Genomic DNA, 23,673 nt, shown 5'->3' on the forward strand with positions numbered 1-23,673 from the left:
GAAAGGCCGCTACCTCGAGCAAGATGGCTGCTAAGAGTATCGCTTCTCGCCTCTGGGACTCCCGACGTTTTCTGAGTGGCTTCGTGGCTGGGGCTGTAGTGGGCGCTGCGGGAGCTGGGCTCGGGGCCCTGCAGTTCTTCCGGAGTCAGGGCGCTGAGGCAGCGTTGGCAGGGAGGGAGCCGGATGGTAAGTCTGTGGGCCCGCCCTCCCTGCCCTCCCTGCCCTCCCTGCCCTGGCCGAGGTTTCGGGCCCCGACTCTTACCTGGGCTATGAATGGCAACCTTAACGCGCAGCCCTCAGCGTTGGCTGGGCCCCGAGCCCGGCCCTTGGTTTCGACCTTTTTTTCCTCCCGGCTCGGCCTCTTCTCCCCACCTCTCGTCTCGCCTGCCCCCCTCGGGTCCCTCCTTCCTTCCCCCGGGCATCTTCGCTTTCTGCGCAGGACCCTCCCCCACCTTCTTCCCCCAAATTATTCATGGTGGCATCTACGTTTTAGTGTCTGCGGCCTCCACGAAGATTGTTAGCTTCGGAAGACTGGAGGCTGTGTCTGTTTTGGCCTCCATCATCTAACCAGCACAGTTCCTGGTACATGATGGGCGTTCAGGCAGTGTGGATGAAGGAATAAACTGACACATCGTTTTAGCAGATTGGTTACCTAGCGGCCTTTCTGTCGTGACGGTTCAGTTGAAGCGTACCTGTTACCCCTTCAAAGTGTATAAATCCTCATGTTGCAATGGGTACCTTGCATTTGACCAAAAAAAACACGTGCTAATTTAACTTGCTCCTTCGGATACTTGGCATGTAGCAAGAGAACTACTCTGGTGGGTTGAGGATTTGAGGCGTCAGAGGAGGATTGTCTCGAAAGTGACTCACTATGGAGTGTGTGCTTGGTGTCTCCCACTAGGAAAAACAGTCCCAGTTTTACTGTTATCTTGCAACGGGACGCGTATCAGTGCTTTAGAGGTGTTTTGGAGATTCCGTGTGAAAGTCCAGTAAGATCAAGCTCTTATTCAGAAGTTAACGCAGTAGTTGCAGTTTATCCACTGATTATAGGCAAATCAGTACTTTGCCAACTGTCTGTTTTCTTTGCCTCATAAGTCATTGCAAAAACGAGGCGCTCTGGTTGGTTAGACTCCTAAGCCAGTCCTTTGTAAATCACCCTTCTCCGTTTCCTTATAATCTTTCATTCTTGAGAGCCACTAATTGTTGCTGTTTTTTTCTTTGTCTCTGCCTTTTTTTTTTTTTCATTCTTAGGATCTGCGGAAAAGGCTGTCTTGGAACAATTTGGATTCCCTTTAACTGGAACAGAGGCAAGGTGTTACACTAATCACGCTCTGTCTTATGACCAGGCAAAGCGGGTGCCTCGATGGGTTCTTGAACATATTTCTAAAAGCAAGATAATGGGTAGGTGGTTGGATAAAAAATTGAAGTAACAGTATTTACAAAAGATGTCTCCAAATTTGAAACAGGGGTGATTATCAATATTCACAACTTTTTCATATCATAGCACATGTAGAAAATTGTATTTATATGGCTTACTGGTTAAATCAACCCTGCCTGGTAGCCAGAAAGCCAGACCCTTTCCAACTGTCTCAGGGTGGAAAAGATCCATTATCTTGACACTCTAGTTGGGAGTCATAAATATTGTAGCAATGAGCACCATTCAGTTTTACCTTAACAAATATTTACGTGCCTGCTATGTGTCTGCCACTGTGACAACCCTTGGGGACATATGTGTGACCAGAGGATCTCTACTCCCATGACACTTTGAGTTGGGAGAGTGGGTTGACCTATTAAACAGATAATTATGGATGTATAATTATAATAATTTTTTCAAAGGAAGTGATTGCAAGTTAGTATAGTATAATTAAGGAACAGTAAACAGTTTGATAAGTGGCTGGGAGCGGTGGCTCACATGTGTAATCCCAGTACTTTGGGAGGCTGAGGCGTTTCAGCTCTGGAGTTTGAGACCAGCCTGGCCAACATGGCGAAACCCTGTTTCTACAAAAAATACAAAAGTTAGCTGGCCATGGTGGTGTACTCCTGTAGTCCCAGCTACTTGGGGGACTGAGATGGGAGGATCTCTTGAGCCCAGGAGGTGGGGGTTGCAATGAGCCAAGATATCTCATAGCATCACACTCCAGCCTAGGCAACAGAGGGAGACCGTGTCTCAGAAAAAAAGTGTGATGAGACATTATAACAGGATAATCTGATTTTGATTAGGAAGGCTTCTCTGAAAAAGTGGACTGAAGAGTGAATGGAAATTACTTAGGCAGTGGGTCGAGTGGGCCATGGGATGAGGAAAAGAGCATTCTGGGAAGAAAGGAACTCTTGCATCTTTGAAGGCCTCAATATGCAGAGGAGTTTTGTTCTTTTAGGGAACTAAAAGAATGCCAGTAGCTGGAATGAGGGAGAAGATGGTGTGAAATGAGGCTGGAGAAGTAAGCAGGTGTGTCAGTTCATTCCCGTCTTTATAGGGCCCTGTGGGATTACCAGGTCTTGGAAATTGATGTCATATTGGTTTCTCGGTAGATTCTTCCAGTTTACACTCCTACCGTCACTGTTTGTTCTCTTTCAAGCCTCACCCATGGTGAGCGTTACTGAGCTTTACCTATTTAATGTTGATTTTCCTTGTGTTTATTGATTATCAGTGAGTGTTAACATGTTGTGAATTAGTCTTTTTTTGAATTATTTACAGAAGCTCTTTTAGATAAAAAGGATATTTTGATGAGAGGCTGGGAGGGGTGGCTCACACCTGCAATCGCCACACTTTGGGAGGCTGAGGCATTTGGGCTCAGGAGTTTGAGATCAGCCTGGCCAACATGGCGAAACCCTGTCTCTACAAGAAATACACACATTAGCTGGGCTTGGGGGTGCACCTCTGTAGTCCCAACTGCTTAGGGGACTGAGCTGGGAGGATGTCTTGAGCCCAGGAGGTGGGCGTTGCAATGAGCCCAGATCACAGCACCCCAGTCCACACAGTCCAGCCTAGGCAACAGAGGGAGATGGTGTCCCCCCCAAAAAAAAAGTGTGATGAGAGATTATAACAGGAGAACCTGATTTTGATTAGTAAGGCTTCTCTGAAAAAGTGGGCTGAAGAGTGAATGGAAATTAGGCAGAGGGTTGGATTTATTTGTAGAAGCTCTTTTAGGTTAAGGATATTACCTTTTGTCATAGTTGTTTTGTTCCCTTCGTTACTTGCTTTCTAATTTGCTGTGTGTTGCACGTACTCTCCTTTGCTTTAAAATGCGTGGATGACTGCGCATCTCAAATGCTGATGTAAAGTAAGCGCGTGCCATCCTAGAGCGCACAGCAACCAGCAGTGACGGGAGGCTTGCAGTGTACTTGCTGCTGCAGAGAAACTGATGTAAGGGAGGCTTGCAGTGTACTTGCTGCTGCAGAGAAACTGATGTAAGGGAGGCTTGCAGTGTACTTGCTGCTGCAGAGAAACTGATGTAAGGGAGGCTTGCAGTGTACTTGCTGCTGCAGAGAAACTGATGTAAGGGAGGCTTGCAGTGTACTTGCTGCTGCAGAGAAACTGATGTAAGGGAGGCCTGCAGTGTACTTGCTGCTGCAGAGAAACTGATGTAAGGGAGGCCTGCAGTGTACTTGCTGCTGCAGAGAAACTGATGTAAGGGAGGCTTGCAGTGTACTTGCTGCTGCAGAGAAACTGATGTAAGGGAGGCTTGCAGTGTACTTGCTGCTGCAGAGAAACTGATGTAAGGGAGGCCTGCAGTGTACTTGCTGCTGCAGAGAAACTGATGTAAGGGAGGCTTGCAGTGTATTTGCTGCTGCAGAGAAACTGATGTAAGGGAGGCTTGCAGTGTACTTGCTGCTGCAGAGAAACGGATGTAAGGGAGGCTTGCAGTGTACTTGCTGCTGCAGAGAAACTGATGTAAGGGAGGCTTGCAGTGTACTTGCTGCTGCAGAGAAACTGATGTAAGGGAAAACTTTACCAAGGGTATAGAAAAAGCTGTGCATTTTATATTGTATAATAAAAATTGTGAGCTGTGTACCTTTGAGGCGATAAAATAGAGCCAGTTAATATTCTTTGAAAATAGGAAGCAATATACCTGTGTTTTACTCGATTTTAATGTAAAAGGTCTTCTATTTTCAGTAATGATGGACTGAGTTATTCAGACAGACTCTTCTTGCTGAAAACTGAAAATGTTAGTACATAAAAAGTATATATATATATTTTAACTTTTTTTTTTAGTGATGGGGTTTTGCATATGTTGCCCAGGCTACTCTTGAATTTCTGGGTTCAAGTCACCCTCCTGAATTTAGCCTCCTGAGTAGCTGGGATTACAGGCGTGTGCCACTGTGCCCAACTAAAAGTGTATCTTTTAAAAAAATCAATTAAGAAAAATGAAGAGCCAGCAGCATAGTGGTGAATTGTCAGGCCAGCGTTTGTGGGAGAAAGCGACTCCAAAGAGGTGTAAGTAAGTAAGCACAGTCCTGGCAAACCAGAACCACATTTGCCTTTGAATTCACAACATTATGGGGTGAGGAATATTGAAGGAAAGACCTAAGGCTCATCCAAGGAAGGCTGTTCTGTAGGTCCTGCGGTGTAGGAGCTCCTCCCATGTTACCCTGGGACTCCAAAGGGCGGCACCCTCAGGGAAGAGGGAACCAGGACTAACTTCCCTGCCCATGTACTACGTGGAAGGTTGTCTTGGCACTGAGCAGAGAAAGGTCAAAAGGAAGATAAAAAGTGTTCCAGAGAAGGTTAGGTCAAAAACTGGCTGTCATGCAGACTTACAGCCCAAATCAGTGCATCGAGTGGAGATCAGGGAGCCTTAATCCCTGAGCTTGGTTTAATGTGGTTCTCCACTGGTAATGTTGCTAGACACCTTCCAGCAGCATATTTATATCTTTTCTCAAGGAAGGTATCTTCTTCGGCCTTTGGAAATTCTTACAAAGAGTTTTTCAAGGGTATTGGGCACCAGGCAAAGAATTAAGTGTAGAAGGAAATGATTCTAATGGTAATGACACTAAGAAATTTACTAATGATAATTTTTTCTATATTATTCTTTATAAAGTGATTCTAAAAAGCTAATATTTGATGCTTTACTGTGAACTTTGGGATCCGATAGTAAATTTTTCTTGGCTGAATGAAATCACCTTGGAATCAGTGACTTCATTGCTCTCCACTTTACACTTCTTCGAGTAGCAGTCTGAGTATGTTTTGTTTGTTCTCATAATTTTTGTAGTTTAAGAAGATCTTACCTCATGATAGCGCAATAGTTAGCGTTAGGATTTGCTAACGTTTTCTGTGGCAAACCATTCTGGAGGTGTCAGAAAGTAAACAAAATCTGAGATTTCTTTTCTCCTATGTGATACTCAAATATTCTGTTTTAGCAGTTTCTGGGTGGAGCTCATAATTTAAATGTTTATTTTGTCATGGCTTAAGAGGCAGTAAGCAAGATATCAGAGACACCCCTCTTCCCAAGGCTGTGCCTGCCTGGAACAGATTGTTTTGTGTCCATATATATCCATTATTTCAGAACACACAAACTTGTCAAATGCAATTCTGCAAAATACAATACATGGTGTCTTGTTAAAAAAAAATAAGAGTTTATTTAGTAGCCAAGCTTTTTATATAGTTTAGCATTTTGACTGGTGATTTTTTTTTACTTAAATACAATTCAGAGGAGTTTTACTTTAACTGGAAAGGCCAGAGTCAAAATTATATGAGATAGCTACACTATATGAAAAGCATTCTTTCCTAGACTAGTACTTTCTAAATTCAGATGAAGTATCTGAACTATCCCAGGAACTTGAGACATGCATGCAGTCCCTAATACTAGCTGCTTGGAGAGATCCCAGCTGGTAGCAACCAGCTTGCCTTGCTTAGAGAATCCTGAGGGATATTTGTTTACTGATAATGTACCCATTTTGTGTGTTTTTCTTCAGGTGACGCAGACAGAAAGCATTGTAAATTTAAGCCCGATCCCAGTATCCCTCCAACCTTCAGTGCCTTCAACGAGGATTACGTTGGAAGTGGGTGGTCACGTGGACACATGGCTCCAGCAGGAAATAACAAATTTTCAAGTGTAGGCATACTTTGGGGGACGGATGGGAATATGGGGCTGATGCTGTGCATCCAACAGGAATTAGAGATGAAAAACCCAGGAGCCAAAGCTCGAAACTGGAGAATCTCCATACTCTTATTTTTCTTCCGACTTTATTTCTCTTCTTTCAGTCACATGCGGAGACATTTTTAAACAGGTTGAATGAGGAAAACTAAGTGCTGTATGAAGGGAACTGGAAAGTCACTGGGAGCTGAAGCTACTCCCCCCTTTTTTTTTTTTTTTTGAGACGGAGTCTCAGTCTGTCGCCTAGGCCAGAATGCAGGCACAATCTTGGCTCACTGCAACCTGCACCTCCCAGGTTCAAGCGATTCTCATGCCTTAGCCTCCTGAGAAGCTGGGATTACAGGTGTGCCTCACCATGCTCAGCTAATTTTTGTATTTTTAGTGAAGACAGGGTTTCACCATTTTGGCCAGGCTGCTCTCAAACTCCCTGACCTCAAGTGATCCGCCCACCTTGGCTTCCCAAAGTGCTGGGATTACAGGCGTGAGCCACTGTGCCCAGCCACTTACTTATTTTTAATTAGTAATTAGAGATGGTCTTGCTTTGATGCCTAGCCTGGAGTACAGTGGTGAGATTATAGCCTGCTGTATGTTTTAACTCGCAGGCTTATATGATCCGCTTGCCTGAGCTTCCTAAGTAACTAGGACCACAGGCATATGCCAACATGCCTGGCTAATTTATTTTGAAAAATTTTTAAATTTGTAGAAATTTATAGAAAAGGTAAAAAAAAAGTACAACAAATACACCGATGCATTTACTTTAGAGATACAAATGTAAATTCTGCAACCATTGACAGTTGCAGACATAATGTTTTATTTCTTTTTCTTTTTCTTTTTTTAAAGACAGGGTTTCACCATGTTGTTCAGGCTGCTCTTGAACTCCTGACCTCAGGTGATCCACCCACCTTGGCCTCCAAAGTGTTTGGATTACAGGCGTGAGCCACCGCACCCGGCCTATATTATATGTATAAATAGTTTGCTCAGGAGTATGCATCATCTAAGAATGGGTATCTTTGTATTATGGGTGGAATATATGTAAATACAAGTATCTTACCGAGAGGTGTACACTAATACATTTTTATATATTTGTGCAGTAATATTATCTAAAATACAATTTATAGTCAGCTTTCCCACATTGTCCTAATTATGTCCTTTATCGATTTTTTGATCCAGTCGTGGATCACACATTACATTTAGTTGTCAGATTTCTTTAATCTAGAATGATTTCCCTGCCAAAAAGGAGAAGGAGTATCTTTTATGACATTGACATTTGTTATGCAAACTATTGGTGATTATGTCATTATGTCAATCAACCTTGGGCACTCATTGTAATCACCTGCAGAAGTTTTCACAGATCTGATGCCCGGACCTAAACCTCACACTTATAAAATCGGGAAGCCTCAGGGATGAGACCCAGGCATCAATATCAATATTTTTAAAGCATCAGTATCAATATTTTCAGTATTCCAGTGTACGCCCAAGATTGAGAGCAACGACTTGAAGGGAAGGTACTTGTAGCGTTGGCAGTTAGTATAGGTCAATAGCGACAATACAGTGAGGAAGAGCCTTGTACATTTGGGTCACAGATGTGAAGTAAATGAATACGTAGTGAAGATATTCAGAAGAACATTTTCTTTGCCACTTTTGAACTAGTGTATTTGTATTGTACTAAAATAACATTTGTGAAAATTGATCTTTGTTGAGAAACTCTTTGCCAGAGGCTTAAAACCAGAATTGACCTGTAAGCTTTGTGTTGGAAATACTTAATTCTTAGAATCCACATTACAGGTTTGGATTTTGGAATTGATAAAGGTAAGCCTACCTAGCTACTTACCTTGTAGTCCTCATTTTGAATAATTATTCTAAGAGCTTTCTGTCCTGGAATAATTACGGCTTTCATTTACTGAAACCAGTAGTCAGTAATTGCCTAGCACTAATGTATAAATAAGAAACTGTACTTCTCTGTCTTTTAAATAAAATATCTTGTCAAGGAGAAAGCATTTCAGTGCAAGTTACTATGTTTCTTTCTTTACAGAAAGCCATGGCTGAAACCTTTTACCTTTCTAACATTGTGCCTCAGGATTTTGATAATAATTCTGGATATTGGAACAGGTAAGAGATGAGGGTTTTAAAAGCAGGATTCTATGGAAGATAAATGAAGTGACAGGAGAATGTACTGATTGCCTAATAGCTATTTCTGTCTTTGTTTTTCAAAAGCTAAGCCTCTGAAGGTAAGTACTTTGGGCTAGTTTTCTTTGTTGTATTTTGGGAGTACAATCTTCTGTGGAAGATTAGACTTCAAAACATAGCCTATCTTTTTTTATCATAGTTGCCCCTGTTCAAAAGTCCAAGTTTTGAAATAAATTACTCAAAATAATAATCTTAATAATTGAGGGAGGCATCATCTTTTTTGAGTGTGTTCAGTGAACATTATTATTTTTTTTTTGTATTCCAATATTTTTTAGCTTTTTAAAAAAAACAGTTTTGGCTGGCTAGGCGCTGTGGCTCACACCTGTAATCCCAGCAGTTTGGGAGGCTGAGGCGGGTGGATCACCTGAGATCAAGAGTTCAAGACCATCCTGGCCAACATGGTGAAACCTGTCTCTACTAAAAATATAAAAATTAGCTGGGTTTGGTGTTGTATGTCTGTAATCTCAGCTACTCAGGAGGCTGAGGCAGGAGAATCACTTGAACCTGGGAGGTGGAGGTTGCAATCAGCCAACATTGCACCGCTGCACTCCAGCCTGGGCGACAGGGCAAGACTCTGTCTCAAAACAAAACAACCACAACAACACAACAACAACAACAAAGTTTTGTATTTCAGGAGCTCCTATGCTTTAGGTCAGTGGTTCATGTCTATAATCTCAACACTTTGAGAGGCCAAGGTAGGAGGATTGCTTGAGGTCAGGAGTTTGAGACTAGCCTGGAACAGAGTGAGGCCTTGTCTCTACTAAAAATTTAAAAAATTAACCAAGTGTGGTGGTCCATGCCTGTAATCTCAGCTACTCAGGAGGCTGAGGTGGGGAGGATCACTTGAGCCCAGGAGCTTGAGGCAATAATGAGTGGTGATTGTGCCACTGTATTCCAGCCTCGGCAACAGAGCAAGACCCTGACTGAAAAAAAAAAAAAGACTTCCTGAACTTAAAAAAAGTTGGGGTACAGTTTAATGTAACTATTAACCAGTTTTTGATAGAACCTAACTAAAATCTGGGCCTTCTACACTTTTCTGACACTGTCAGGTGGTCTCTTTATGCATCTAAAACTAACGGTTTGAGGTCCTTTCAGGCGATTGTTTTTCCCCATCTAGTACTTTGTGATTTAAAATGATTAAGAGAGCACCCTGCACCAGAGAGAAACTTCAGCAGTTGTCAGTCACGGCCACATTTGTTTCACCTACTAAAATATAACCACAGTACTATTAATGCCCCTAAAGAATTTAACAGTGATTCTTTATTACCAATTTCATAGTGAGTGCTCACACTTTCCTGGTTGTCTTTAATTTTTTGTTGTTGCTGGTTGGTTTGAAGCAGGATTCAAACAAGATAGACACATAAATTTGGTTGATATATCTCTTCAATTGGTGTTAATCTGTAGGTTTTCCTTTCTTGTTTTTTTTTCCATTCAAATTATTTATTGAGGATCTAGGATCTTCATCCTAGAGTTTCCTTTCCATATTCTGGATTTGCTGATCACATACCTGGGAAGCAGTTAACATTTTATTTTCCCAAGAGATAAATTCCTGGGAGGAAAACTTTACCTTGTAATTGGTCACATATATATATATGTGTGTGTGTGCTATAAAAATAGTTTTAAAAAGTATATTTTTAAGGCCAGTCAAGTGAAGCAGTGGGAGTAGAGAAGGAACAAAGAAGTGTGTAACTGGTGGTGAAGAATTAGTTGTAAACACCATTGCACTTATACCAGCCTATAAAAATAATTAGATTTTACTTTTTAGATAAGAAACTGAGGAATGAGGACATGCATTGCTATCATTTAGAAATCTCTTCCAACTGGGCTAGGTGCAATGGCTCATGCCTGTAATCCCAGCACTTTGGGAGGCCGAGGTGGGCAGATTGCTTGAGATCAGGAGTTGGAGACCAGCCTGGGCAACATGGCTAAACCGTGTCTCTACTAAAAATTCCAAAAACATTAGCTGGGTTTGGTGGCGTGTGCCTGTAATCCCAGCTACTCGGGAGGCTGAGGCAGGAGAAATACTTGAACCCACGAGACAGAGGTTGCAGTGAGCCAAGCCTGGGTGACAGAGTGAGTGAGACTCCATCTCAAAAAAAAAAATCTCTCCCAACTGCAGTGTAAGAAAGTACATATTAAAATTACTTGCCATTCGGGTGCCTGTAATCTCAGCTACTCAGGAGGCTGAGACAGGAGAATCATTTGAACCTTGGAGGCAGAGGTTGCTGTGAGCCGAGATTGTACCACTGTACTCCAATCTGGGAACAGAGCGAGACTCTGTCTCAAAAAAAGCAAAAAAGAGAAAAAAAACAAACCATTACTTGCCATTTTTATCTGGTACATTGACAAAAACAGTTTTTAAATGATAAATCCCAGCGTTATAAAGATTGTTATGAAACTGCTGTGGTGTAATTTGGATTTTTGAGTAAATTGATATAACCCTATTAAAAATGTTAGTTATGCATACAATGACGGGTCTTTAAAATAAATTCATTCGGTAATTCTGGTCCTTGAAATTTGTCCTAAGGAATTAATACAATGTTGCATTATATAAGAAATGTTAACATAAGCCCAGTTGTCCTGCAGGAGGAATGGTTGAATAAAACCTATCATCTTGTTGGATTGATACATACTTCTTGAAAGCTGGTTGGGAACTGTGGCAAAAAAAAAAAGTTTTAAGTTGATGAAATTCGAATTCCAGAATGTACTCTGAATGCATGTAAAAAAAAAGTCGATATTTTTGTGAGTGTATGTGATTTTAAAGTTTTTTTCTGTGCAGTGAGCAGACTGGGAACATCATTGTGTATATGCTTATTATGTTTTGTGCCACATTCTTGTTTAAGTTAATTTCTCAAGTGCAGTTTTTCTTGGCATCTTTCGTAGGGATTGATGTGATTTGCTGCTGTCTTACATGTGTATATGTGGGAATATCATACTTTTTAAAATTTGTTTTTCAGAATAGAAATGTACTGTCGAGAGCTGACAGAAAGGTTTGAAGATGTTTGGGTGGTATCTGGGCCGTTGACCTTACCTCAGACTAGAAGCGATGGAAAAAAAATAGTTAGTTACCAGGTAAGGATGTTTAATAGTCAGGTTTATGTTATCTGTATGAGATTATCATCTCAATTTGCATTTTGCTTTTTATTTTTATTAAAGAATTTTTTTTTGCATTCTACTTTTTAACTTAACAATATTCATTGAACACCTATTAGGAGTGATAGTCATAGAGAATATAGTGATGGATTAAAGCATCTATTGACTTCAAGGAACTCACAGTTTAGAGTGGAAGACAGATGTTAACAGTTAATTACATTCAAGTGTGACATGCTGTAATAGAGACACACGTGGTGTGCTCTTATAGAAGGACTGATGGGCTCTACTCATGTGGGTCAGGAACACTTAAAAGAGGAAGCGATGTTTCGCTATGTTTTGCCAGATGAGAGTCAGGAGTGGAGCCTCAGGACTCCAGAGGATGGAGCAGTATAAGCACAGGACATTTACAGTCAACATCAGGGTTCTGGGATTTATGTATCATTCATAAAGATTGGAGCTTATGTTACAAAATAGTGTGGGTGGCTCAAGGGGGATGAAGATTTCTGTAACAGCAGGTGGACAGGGGTGAGATAGATAATACATGACTATTTTATGATAAAGACTTGGGTTTTAATTCTTAGACACTAAGAAGTCATTTAAGCATGGGAGAAATATGATATCTTTTGGGTTTTATAAAGAGTATTCTGGCAGCAGTGTGTAGAGAGATAGGTGGGAAAAGGTAGGATTTGAAGGGGAGATTAGAGGCAAGGAGATGAGTTAGGACATACAAGCAGTTGGAGTGAGGAATAATGGAACAACACAGCGAAAGTAACCATCAGTTAATAACTTGTTTGAGTGAGGAAGAGGGAGAAGTTCCAGGATGACATCCAGATTGCAGTGGGTTGACTAAATGGGAAGAAAAGCTTTTCTTCTAGAAGCTGCTTCTGTTTTATATGCAAGATACGTGAGCACTTTCATAGACTGAAAGAAAGAGAGGTTAAAGATAGGAGCATATAATGAGTGGTGTGCGAGCTTCAGACACCTAATGTAGCTGGGAAATTCTTAGCTAACCTTCCATATTGGCAGTTTACAAAGTGGTATACCTGAAGAACAAGCGTTCTTAAGAAAAAGCGTAACATTTTGAGTCTCGTCATGCAGAAATATCCTGAGGATTCTGCCAGGAGGGTGGCTGGAATGTTGTACCTTACTGTGAGGTCTGCAGAGGGCAGGGAACAGGTGGAGTGAAGCAGAAGAGGTGGCAGAGTGAGTAAAAAGAAGCATTGAAGGACTTGCTGGTAAGGCCAAAGAGGAGGTATATTTGGAGGGAGCACCTAGCTGAGCTCTGGAAATAAAGCAGATAGTTAATAAATGCTGGTTAGGTGAATGATGACTGAAGCGAGTCTGTGATAAAATTTAATAACCCGAGGAACAGATCTGGGAAACCAAACAACAACAGCGCTTTGAGAGTGTGTTCTTTCCACTGACTCGCTTATTATCAGCCTGTCTGGATTAGATGTGCAGTCGTGTGCGAGCATCCAGGCATTTGCAGAGGTCCGTATCAATAGCCCGCTTTCTCCTTTTCCACACGGAACGATTGATCCAACTCCTTCTGTTAAGTGGAAATGGTAGAGTAGTTTTTTCAAGGATTCTCACACCCTTGGAAAGTTCCAGTACCTATGGGGGTGAAGGAAGTCAAAGGACCTAGTATTTTTAAATGAATTCATTTAATTTCTCTCCTCTGATCAACTTGCTAATTTTAGTAGATTTTATAATCTTAGGGAAAAAAATGGCTTAAAGCCCTCTGTATTATTTTTCAAATATTAATTATTCTTTGTTAAATCTGCTTTATACTAGAAGAGAGTTTCTTCTAGCTTTGACTTATATATCAGAAGTGGTTAAATTACAGTTTTATTTGTGCTTTGTTTTCATAAAATTGAAAAATTTACATGACTAACCTGTGTAGCAGAGCAAAAATTTGTACCAAGTTTAAAAGGAAAAATTAGCCAATAATTATGAGCATTTCACCATATAGTTTTTTGTTTGGATGTTTCTGTAAGATATATGCTGCCCAAATGCTGTAGTGGAAAATGTATTGTTTTTCTTAAGTTGGATCTAATTTTAAAAAATAGAACTGATAAAAATATTTCTTTTGCTCTTTTTGCTGAAAAGGCCTAGAAGCAGTTGTATGTCATTAGCAATGAGCATATCTTGAGACCCAGATATTGGTTTCTAAAAACCTTCTCCTTCTGAAAAGGCTCAGCACTTAGAAAAACGACTGGTTCCGGGGGTGGTGTGGGGAAAATTACAGAATCGAACATCTTATGCCAGAAAGCCAAGAAGTGCTCAAATGCTGCGGATATGTCAGAAGGACATGGGAGTCAGCTTGAAGGAGCTCCCACTTACCGTATCTGGTGCTACTACATATCAAAATCACGTGGATTATAAACCTATTGAATTAAATAAGAATCCATACTCATATTAGGTAAATATATAGGGTGTAAAGAAAAGCATCTGCTTACCATAGAATGTCAATTAATAAATTTGCAAGAATGAAAGAGTTATAAAAATCATTTTGCACATATCACCATAACTGATTCGGGCAAGAATCATCGCTAGCTAAAACTAGGGAGTGAAAGTTTTATGAGGAATAGGATATTTACATAGTCTAAAAGTATCTCCTCGTAAATTATTTACTAATCACAGTGAAGAAACACCCCCTTACCCAAGTGATCAAGTTTAGTATTGCTAGTAATGGGACTTGCTGATACGCCGTACTTCCCAGGGTGGGCACTGGGAGGATAAATAGCAGGCATACCCCAGTGGAGGGTCGAGCTGTGAAACAGCTGGCTTGTAATTTACAAATGTGTTCCTGTCACAAAAGACAACAGCTGAGAAACTATCTTTTCTAGATGAATGGATTAGAGAGTCATAAAAACAAAATGCACAGTATGATCTCAGATTAGATCCTAGATCAGAAAAAAGTTGCTAGAAAGGATGTTATTGGGAGAATTGGCAACAGTCAGGTCTGTAAATTAGATAATTGTATTTTTTTCAGTATTAAGTTTCCTAATTTTTATAATTTTCTCTGTGATTGTATAAGTAAATATCTTTGCTCTTAGGAAGTATATCCTGAAGTGTTTAGGAGTGAAAGGGTGTGTCTGTGACTTTTCAAAAGTTTAGGGAAAATAGAAAAAGAGAGTGATAAAGCAGATGGAGCGAAATGTTAACAATTGGTGAGTCTGGGTGAAGGATGTAAAGGAAGGAGTTCTTTGTGCTGTTCTTACAAATCCTAAGCTTTTAATTCAGAATTTAAAAATTACATACTAAATATTATATAGATGTTTAAATAAAATATTAAAAGATACATTTAAAAAGTCTTCAGTGAAATGATACTCAAGCATGTTGAAGCTAGCCATGAAGAGTTTCAAAAGAGACCTATCAGCTCTCCTCACCTTATTTAGTGTCATACGATTGATCGTGTGAGGTCAGTCAAGATCAGCTTCCTGAAGAGTACACTTTGAGTAATAGTCTTGTTTTCTGTTTTTATTTTAAAGACTTGCTGGTCTTAGGTATTTTCTTTCAGATTCTGGGCTTCTAAGCTCATCATTAGTTTTGCATGTCTCTTAATTTATAGAACCTATCCATGCTCACACTAGCAAATCTTTAATTCTGTAGATCATCAGTTCAGCAAATCCTCAAATACCTATCATGTGGGAGGAAGGTGTACAGAATTATAAATGGCATGCTCCAAACTACATTCTTGATTACATTCTTCCTCTTCTGTATTTCACATCCTGGCGGTCATCTCTCACTCTTAGTTACTTTGAACCAACAACTTTTCTTCTTTTTTTTTTAAATAACTCTTCCTTAGACATGCTGAAGCTCTGAACACCTGCAGTATTGCAGAGGCCTCTAATGAGTTTCTCTGCCTCCAATTGTGTTGGCTACCAGTCTGTCTGGAGTCCAGAAATCCTGACAGAGAAAGAATATGTTGTTACTTTCCTAATTCTTAGAACCATAAAAAACGAATAACGTTAAAAGGACAGAAAAGCAAACTTTATTTATACTGAGATTAGGGAATGTTCACAGTTCTATGTCAAAGAATTTTTCAAACAATATGTGCAAGATAAAGTGAAATTTGGACCAAATTATAAAGGATGTTAATTTGACGTGTCTCCTCTTATCAAAGCATGGGACAGGGTAAGGAAGTTCAGACCTACCAGTAGCTGACCACAGGAGAAATTTCTGGTGTTTAACTTGGAGTTTATCCCATTACCTTGCAATAGTAGGAAAAAGAACGTATTTCATGTCAGATCCGACCTTGTATCTTTGCTTTGATACTTGCTTGCATGTGGTCCTGGGAAAATGACCTAACTTCTTTCAAGTTCAGTGTTATCTGTGGTGTTTGGAGAGTAGTAGCGTTTCCCTCATTGACTTGCGAGGATCGTTGTTAGCTTGGTAGTTCGCACATAGGAAATGTTCGGTGAACGTTAGCTGCTGTTACTCCTTTGGAGGCTAACCTAAGAATGAAGACAGTGTTTTTTGTACTCTTTGGTGCATGTACTCACAAACCTATGATTTCTAAGATTTTTTTTTTCTCCTTTCTTGTCTACAGAATCTCAAAGGTCAGGTGCCTCTTTATTAATTTTAAAGCACAATTTTTGTAGTTTTCTAAGCAGAAAGTTCATGAGTTCATGTTATATTAGGAGTTGTGAAGTTAGATACTTATATTAAGCATGATTTCGTCTTGATGCTTTTTTTCCCCTCATGGCATTAAAGTCATAATTGCCAAACTTTTAGTTAGCCTTGAATTTAAACTTTAAAAAATTTTAAATTATGCAATTATAAGTGCATAATGATAAAAATGTTAAATCTTAAAATGTGATTGTGGAAGTATATGACCTTGTAATGAAATTCAAACCGTAAGAGTAGGATGCAAAAGTAAAGTCTTACTTACACTCCTTATCCCACTATTTCCAGTTTTTATTTGTTCTGGTGCTTATTTCTATATCTCAGAATGAGTGCTGAAATATATTTTTAAATTGTGACTTGTCACTTACTAACAGTTAATTTGTAAAATTATGAAATGTGTTGTTTACTTCTCGTACTGCACCATTCTTAGTTTTAGTTCTTCTGTTGGTAAACTTTGCAACATATGCTTTACATAACATACTTAAACCTTTATTCTTGATCTGTTATTTATACTTGTCAAGGTTTGTAGCATTTGCATTTATGTTTGCTAGCTATAATGTAGTCTGAGCTTTGCCTGTAGCAGAGGTTATAAACCGAGGCCTCTTACAGCAAGTCCAGCCCATAGAGGTATTTTTTTGGGCTCACATAACATTTTTAAAAAAATTTTTTCATAGAGCTAGGGTCTTGCTCTGTCTCCTAGGCTGGAGTGCAGTGACACGATCATAGCTCACTGTAACCTTTATCTCCTGGACGTAAGAGATCCTCCCACCTCAGCCTACCAAGCAGCTACGACTATAGGTATGCACCACCACACCCAGCTAATTTTGTAAGTTTTTTTTTGTAGAGATGGGGGTCTCATTATATTGCCCCAGCTGGCCTTGAACTCCTGGCCTCAGGAGTTTTTGAGGAGATTTTACATAAATCCAGATTTTAGCTTCTCTCAAATCAGATGACTCCATAATAATTGGCATATCCTCCCATAGGCAACCAGTTCACTAGACAGGAGTATCAGCCTTCTCCATAGATTGAACACACATCTTCAGTTCACCAGAGTCTTTACCTGGCCTGTTGTACTCATTTACATTTCCTGTCTAGCCCTTATTGGTATTTGAGATTGTAATCCAAGATCTACCGGAAAATGTTTAACCAGCATTCGTAGTATCATGAGTGTGTAAATAGTATGTTTGCACCTATAAAGAAGTAGAGATAATTCTATATCATTAAATCAGTGCCACTTGAGAGAGAAGCGTCACCACAAACAACAGAAAAGCTGAGAAGCAGAAGGTAAGGGTGGCAGTGTATTATAATCGCTATTTTTTAAAATGGAATCTATTTTCACTTTCTAATTCAGACAGTTGAGGTCATTTAGCCATATCATCATATGATTTTTTTTAAAAAAGGTAAATTAGTTTTTTCTTGAAGATATATTCTTGGAGCCCTCTGACTTTCTGTTCTAAATCGGATTACTTGTCTCCTCCCTCCATTCCCTTCTCCTTTATTCCCTTTCTTCTTTCCTTCCTTTTATTCAACAGAGACTTAACTAAGCTTCTAGTAGGTACCTGTTGCTGTTCTGGGTGCTTCTGATATAGCAGTAGTAAACAAGGCAGAAAAGGTACCCTCATGGAGCACGCGTTATGGTGGAGGATATGCACAGTAAATAACATGCCATGTAGAAAAATAAAGCACAGTAGAGGATCCTATTGGGATGGGAAACAAAGACGAGGGGATAGGGCAGAAACCTGAGTGAAGTGAGGAAGCAAGCCATATGAAGAGTTTTTCCGCTAGAGCAAGTGCAGACACAGGTGAAACAGGTTTTCACATTCAAGGAACAGTGTTGTGCTCAGTGTGAGCAGAGCGGCATACGCAGGAGGAGGAGAAGGTAAATTGTAGAGGGAGGCAATGGCAAGAAGTGTGGATTGTATTAAGTGAGATGGGACTCTTGAGTGCTGTGATCTGGTTGGTAGCATAGTCTGGTTTGCATTTTTAAAGTACACACCAGCTTCTGCTGAAGAATAGAAGAAAGTGTAGAAACTGGAAGGCCGGTTAAGAGACTGGTGGAATTGTCTACATGAGGAATGATCGTGTGAATAGGGTGGGGGGTGGTGGAAATGTCGAGAAGTGTTCTGCTTTAGGATGTGCTTGAAAGTGGTCGGCACATGAGATGTTGAAAGCTGAGATGAGATTGTATAAGTCAGTATAGACAGGAGAGAACAATCAATTGAGTTCTGAGCCCTGGAGCACTCGGTCGTTTAGAGGTCGGGAAGAGGAAGATCCAACAAATAGTCAGAGGAGCAGCCTTTGAGGTTTCTGCCCTATCCCCTTGTCTTATAAGGTAGGAGAAAAACCGGGGCGGGGGTGATGTTCCAGAAGCCAAATGACGAGAGCGTTCGAGAAGTGACCACTTGCAATCCCATTACGCTTTCTTTAGTTTTAAGTTGTTTATACATCTGTCCTTTTGTTTCTTTTGATGATACTCCTAGCTTGGGTCCTTAAATTCCTCTTCCCCTTAAATATTTATCTTAAATCCTTCTTTTCCATCTTCTCCACCTTTTTTTTTTTGAGATGGAGTTTCACTCTGTCACCCAGGCTGGAGTGCAGTGGTGTGATCTTGGTCCACTACAACCTCCAACTCCCAGGTTCAGGCAATTCTCCTGCCTCAGCCTCCCGAGTAGCTGGGATTACAGGCACATGCCGCCACGTCTGGCTAATTTTTTTGTATTTTTAGTAGAGATGGAGTTTCACCATGTTGGCCAGGCTGGTCTCAAACTCCTGACTTCAAGTGAGCCACCTGCCTCAGCCTCTCAAAGTGCTGGGATTACAGGCATGAGCCACTGCAGCTGGCTCCCCTTTTTTTATAGATAAATTTTTTTGCATTGTTGGATATATCCTCAGTTTTTTTCTGGAAGAGTCAATGGATAGTAAACTTTCTGAGTCCTTGCGTGTCTGAAAATGTCCTAAAACTCTGAAGATGGGCTCAGGAACCTTTATGTATGACAAGCTCTCTAGGGTAGTTTTATGTACACCACCATTCTTTTGTGTGAATGAGGATGCTCTCTTTATTTGACATGAAGATGGAGAAGAGGATTATGAGGTCACAGGAATGTCTCATGAGGGATTACCCAAAGCTGGTATCACCAGGCCCTCTGCCAGGAGGACTCTCTGGAAGGAGCAGCCAGCTCACAGATGCCCTGCATCCCTCCGTACCAGTCATAAAAAAGTCATGACCATCCCTTTCTTGCCAATCTATCAGAGCTCCAGGGGAGAAAAGTGGAAAATTGTTTGGTCTTGGCCCAGGGCCAGCTCCTCAGTGAGGAACTTGAAGAAGTGGGTGCTGTGGCTGTGGTTCTCCTCAGTGGTGTCCATTACGCCTGTGGAGGAGATGCACAGCCGCACACGGGGCTCAGTGGACCTGCTCAGCACCATGGACAGGCCCACCGCACTCATCGTGTTCACGTGCTTCCTCATCCAGTGCTCTGCTGCCCATGCTCACATCCTTGGGTTTGCCCAGGATGGAGGCAGTGGCGCAGAGCCATTTCTCCAGCCCCACAGACCCTTGGTTGTTGGGTAAGTTCGTGTCTAGCTCTAGAAGGACATGGGCCACAAAAAGTGAGAACCATTATTTTTCTAGCCTCATCTGAAGGCAGAACAAGGCCTGGTACTTTTGTGAGTTGCACAGTAATTCTGCACATGCATTTTTCCAGTCACACACTTTGATTCTGATACCCTTTATTTGCTGGAACACTTCTGCAGGGGTGGCAAAAATATCAGTATCAGCTTTGGCGTTTTCCTCTTTATCTTAACAATGTCATCACATTTATCTTTCATCTTCCAGAGGTTCTTGGCAGTACTTAGTCCACTAATGCACTAGTCTGTCGTCTTTCAACACTGCTTTGAATGTGTTCTGCTTTATACCTTTTTACTGCCATTCCATATATATATATGTGGATATCCATAAATTTATTTAGATATTTAAATAAAATATTTAAAAATATATTAGTTTGTCAGTGAAACTATTTTATATATATCCATAAATAGATATATTTTTATATATAAGATAAAATCCATATATGGATATATATATATGTGTGTGTGTGTATATATATGTGTGTGTATATATATGTGTGTGTGTGTATATATATATGTGTGTGTGTATATATATATATATATATTTTTTTTTTTCCTTTTAATTTGCAGAGGAGTGGATCAAAAACATGTGTTATTTGCCTTTTTTTAACTGGAAACCCTGCTTTAATCTCTATTTATTCTTTTTTGCAAAGCAGGTTAATTTTTTTTTTGTCTTTTGCTTTTAGCAGGTTAATATTTCTTAATGTTTTATTTGGAAATAATTTTAAATTTATAGAAAGGTTATAAGAACAATAAAAAGAACTTACCTGTATTTTTCACCTAGATTTACTGATTGTTAACATTTTGCGACACTTGTACTCCCCATATTACACATACACCTGTTTTTATTTTCTGACCCATTTGAGTTAGTTGCGGATATCTTGTCACTTTCCTCCTAAGTGTTCTGTCATGTAACCACAGAATAATTATCAAATTCATGAAACAACATGTAGAAATATTACCTAATTTAGTCCATATTCAAATTTTACCACTTAACCCCAATCATATCCTTTATATTTTTTTCTGATTTGGTATCCGACCAGGATTGAGCATTGCATTTAGTTACCATGTCTTGATAGTCTCCTTCAATCTGAAGTAGCTTCTGACTCAGCCTTTTGTCTTTAATGTCTTGGATATTTTTGAAGAGTATGGGCCAGTTGTTTCATGGTGTGTCCCTTTGGGTTTCTCTGTTGTTTGCTCATGATTCGTTATGTTTTGGCAGAATGTAGCAGCAGTGATCTTGTGTCCTCAGCGCCTGACATCAAGGGGTGCGTAATGTCAGTTTGTCTGATTATTGATGATTTTAACTTTACTTGGTTGAAGTGGCATCTGCCAGGTTTCTTTACCGTTTCTTCTTTTGGAACTTGTAAGTAATCTGTGGAAACACTTAAGCATCTTTTTCCTCTTCAGACATTCCCTCGGTAGTTCTAGCATCCAGAGATATTTCCTGCCTGAAGTAGTTATTACTGTCACAGTTGCTAAAGGTTGACTTTCTAATTCTTACTCCTTCATTCATTAGCTGACATTCTGCTGTTAGGGCTTTTCCTTGTTATCAGTGTAAACTCAGATTTATTCTTATTCAGTGAGTTTTAATGTTTACTGTGATTGTTCATTTGGGTGCTCACATTGCCCCAGATCTGGCCAGTGGGAACTCCTTCGGGTATCTCCTGTGTCCTTTTGATGTAGCCTCATCGTTTTTCAGCATTTCCTGCTTTCTGGTGTAAGGCTATGTTCCAGGCTTATCTTGGCCATCAGCCATTTCTCCAAGGAGCTCTGGATCCTTTTAGTGGGGATTGATGTTTAGAAACCAAGATCTGGACAGCAATTCAGATTGATTCTTGAGTGCTCACTCTGCTGTTTGGTTTGTCAGGTGTGTTCACCGCATTTACTTTTAGCCTTTTATAGTGGGTAGAGAGCCCCACAGCTCATAGTACATGAATTTCATTGCCTTTAATGGCTCACTGTTGAGAAGGCCTTTCTTCTCTGCTTTCTGTGTTCTTGTATTTCTTTCTTCCTTTTTTTTTTTTTTTTTTTGAGATGGAATCTCGCTGTGTCGCCAGGCTAGAGTGAGTGGTGTGATCTCAGTTCCCTGCAACCTCTGCCTCCTGGGTTCCAGCGATTCCCCTGCCTCAGCCTCCCAAGTAGCTGGGACTGCTGATGCATGCCACCACGCCTGGCTAAGTTTTTGTATTTTAGTAGAGGTGGGGTTTCACCATGTCGGCCAGGATTATCTCGATCTCCTGACCTTGTGATCCATCTGCCTCGGTCTCCCAGAATGCTGGGATTACAGACGTGAGCCACTGCACCCAACCCATGTTTTTGTATTTCAAAACAGAGACTGACAGACACTGGAGGAAAGCAGTCACTGTGTTTGTGTGTACATAAAGTTGAATATTGACTCCAGGAATCCATATTTCTGGAGAAGCATGGTTTTTCAGTTTTCTCAGAAGCATATCAAACTGACATCTACTTTTATATATTGATGCTTTTTACTAACAATATCTTTGTAATAATACTGTTTTTATTAGATTTGGCATTATATTTCAAACCAAACTTTATTTCAGGTAGAATTTTAAACCTAAAAACCTTTGGTGTATCTATTAGATGAAAGCAAAATATAGTTTGTCAGTAAAATAAATTGGAAAAATTATCTTGAAATTCTTGCCAGTTTAAGAATATACTTGGGCCAAATTTTTGTATTTGTGCACACACACATGTATCTATAAACATGAGAGGTTTGGTTAAAAAATACAGACGTGTGAGATCTACCTAGGCAATGTGAAGAGATGAGAAGAGATAGGATACATGCTGAGAAAACAGCAAAGTTAGATTATTCATATAGGGAAGAAGACAAAAATAAAAGGAAAGGCTGGGGCCTGGTGGCAGAAACTCCAAATGACCAGGTAAAAAGTTCAGGCAAGAATTTCAAGATAATTTTCCAGCAGGCAAGGGCCTTTGAAAAGTAGACAATTGGCTGGTCGCGGTGACTCACGCCTGCAATCCCACGCTTCGGGAGGCTGAGGCAGGCGGATCCGGAAGTCAAGAGATCAAGACCATCCTGGCGAGCATGTGAAACCCCGCCTCTACTAAAAATACAAAAATTAGCCCGGCATGGTGGTGCGCGCCTGTATTCCTAGCTACTCAGGAGGCGGAGGCAGGAGAATTGCTTGAACTCAGGAGGCAGAGGTTTCAGTGAGCCGAGATCACGCCGCTGAACTTCAGCCTGACAACAGAGCAAGATTCCATCTCAAAAAAAAAAAAGAAAAAGTAGGCAGTTTATTATATAACAAATGATGTGGGTAAAATGATGTCCTTTAATGATTCTGGGAATGGGGACACAGGCTTGCCCAATGTTAGAGACGGATCTGTTTCTGTCAGGCAATGAATAATTTGAATCATGAATTCCCGCTTCCAAGGGACTGTCTTGCAGTTAGTGTGGCAATTCAGAATGCTTGGAAAGTGTTCTGTTTTTCAGATCTAGCCATTCAACATTTACTGCTTGCTTACAACTATACTCTGAACCTTATTTTAGGAGGTTGTACCCAATAAAAGGGCTTATTTAGTTTTCTGTCCAGGCAATGAAGCATATATGTGTTTTTACTTTGGAGGAAGTAAAGCAAATGAACTGGCATTTATTGAAGGCCAGGTATACCAGGCAGTATGTAAGTAGCTTTATATACGTGTCTCCTTCAGTCTTCACTACATTCCTTACAAAAAAATAGTGGTTATTCTCTCTAATAGACAAGGAAATCAAGGCTTTAAGGATGAAGTCTGAGGCATATAGCTTGTAACTGTCAAAGAGAACATCCAAACATGAATCTGTCTGACAATTGCCAGTTATTCATGGTGCTATTCTTTGAAGCTCTCAAGTTTATAGTAAATGAATTGCTGTGCTGTTCATATACAAAAGCTTAAGTTTAGCAGTTCATAAAAGATGGTGTGGAGAGATAGCAGTTGCAAGTGATATTTGCTGGCATGCAAAAATAACAGAAAATGGGCCAAGAGGAGGATTCCTTATAGCCAGGCAGAAATGTCTGTTAGA

The 23,673-nt window shown here is 40.2% G+C and overlaps 1 protein-coding gene across 1 annotated transcript in view; it reads left to right on the forward strand.

Moving 5' to 3' along the window:
• EXOG (exo/endonuclease G) overlaps nucleotides 1–23,673 on the forward strand; it is a 33,944-nt gene continuing 10,271 nt past the window's right edge. Inside the window, exons 1-5 of the mRNA XM_003735082.6 lie at nucleotides 1–186; nucleotides 1,252–1,401; nucleotides 5,914–6,053; nucleotides 8,128–8,204; nucleotides 11,240–11,354. Coding sequence (XP_003735130.1) covers nucleotides 24–186; nucleotides 1,252–1,401; nucleotides 5,914–6,053; nucleotides 8,128–8,204; nucleotides 11,240–11,354 — 645 coding nt within the window. The 5' untranslated portion in view covers nucleotides 1–23. The remainder of the gene's footprint in view (nucleotides 187–1,251; nucleotides 1,402–5,913; nucleotides 6,054–8,127; nucleotides 8,205–11,239; nucleotides 11,355–23,673) is intronic.

The sequence above is a fragment of the Callithrix jacchus genome, chromosome 17 (assembly GCF_049354715.1).
Source record: "Callithrix jacchus isolate 240 chromosome 17, calJac240_pri, whole genome shotgun sequence".
NCBI lineage: Eukaryota > Metazoa > Chordata > Mammalia > Primates > Cebidae > Callithrix > Callithrix jacchus.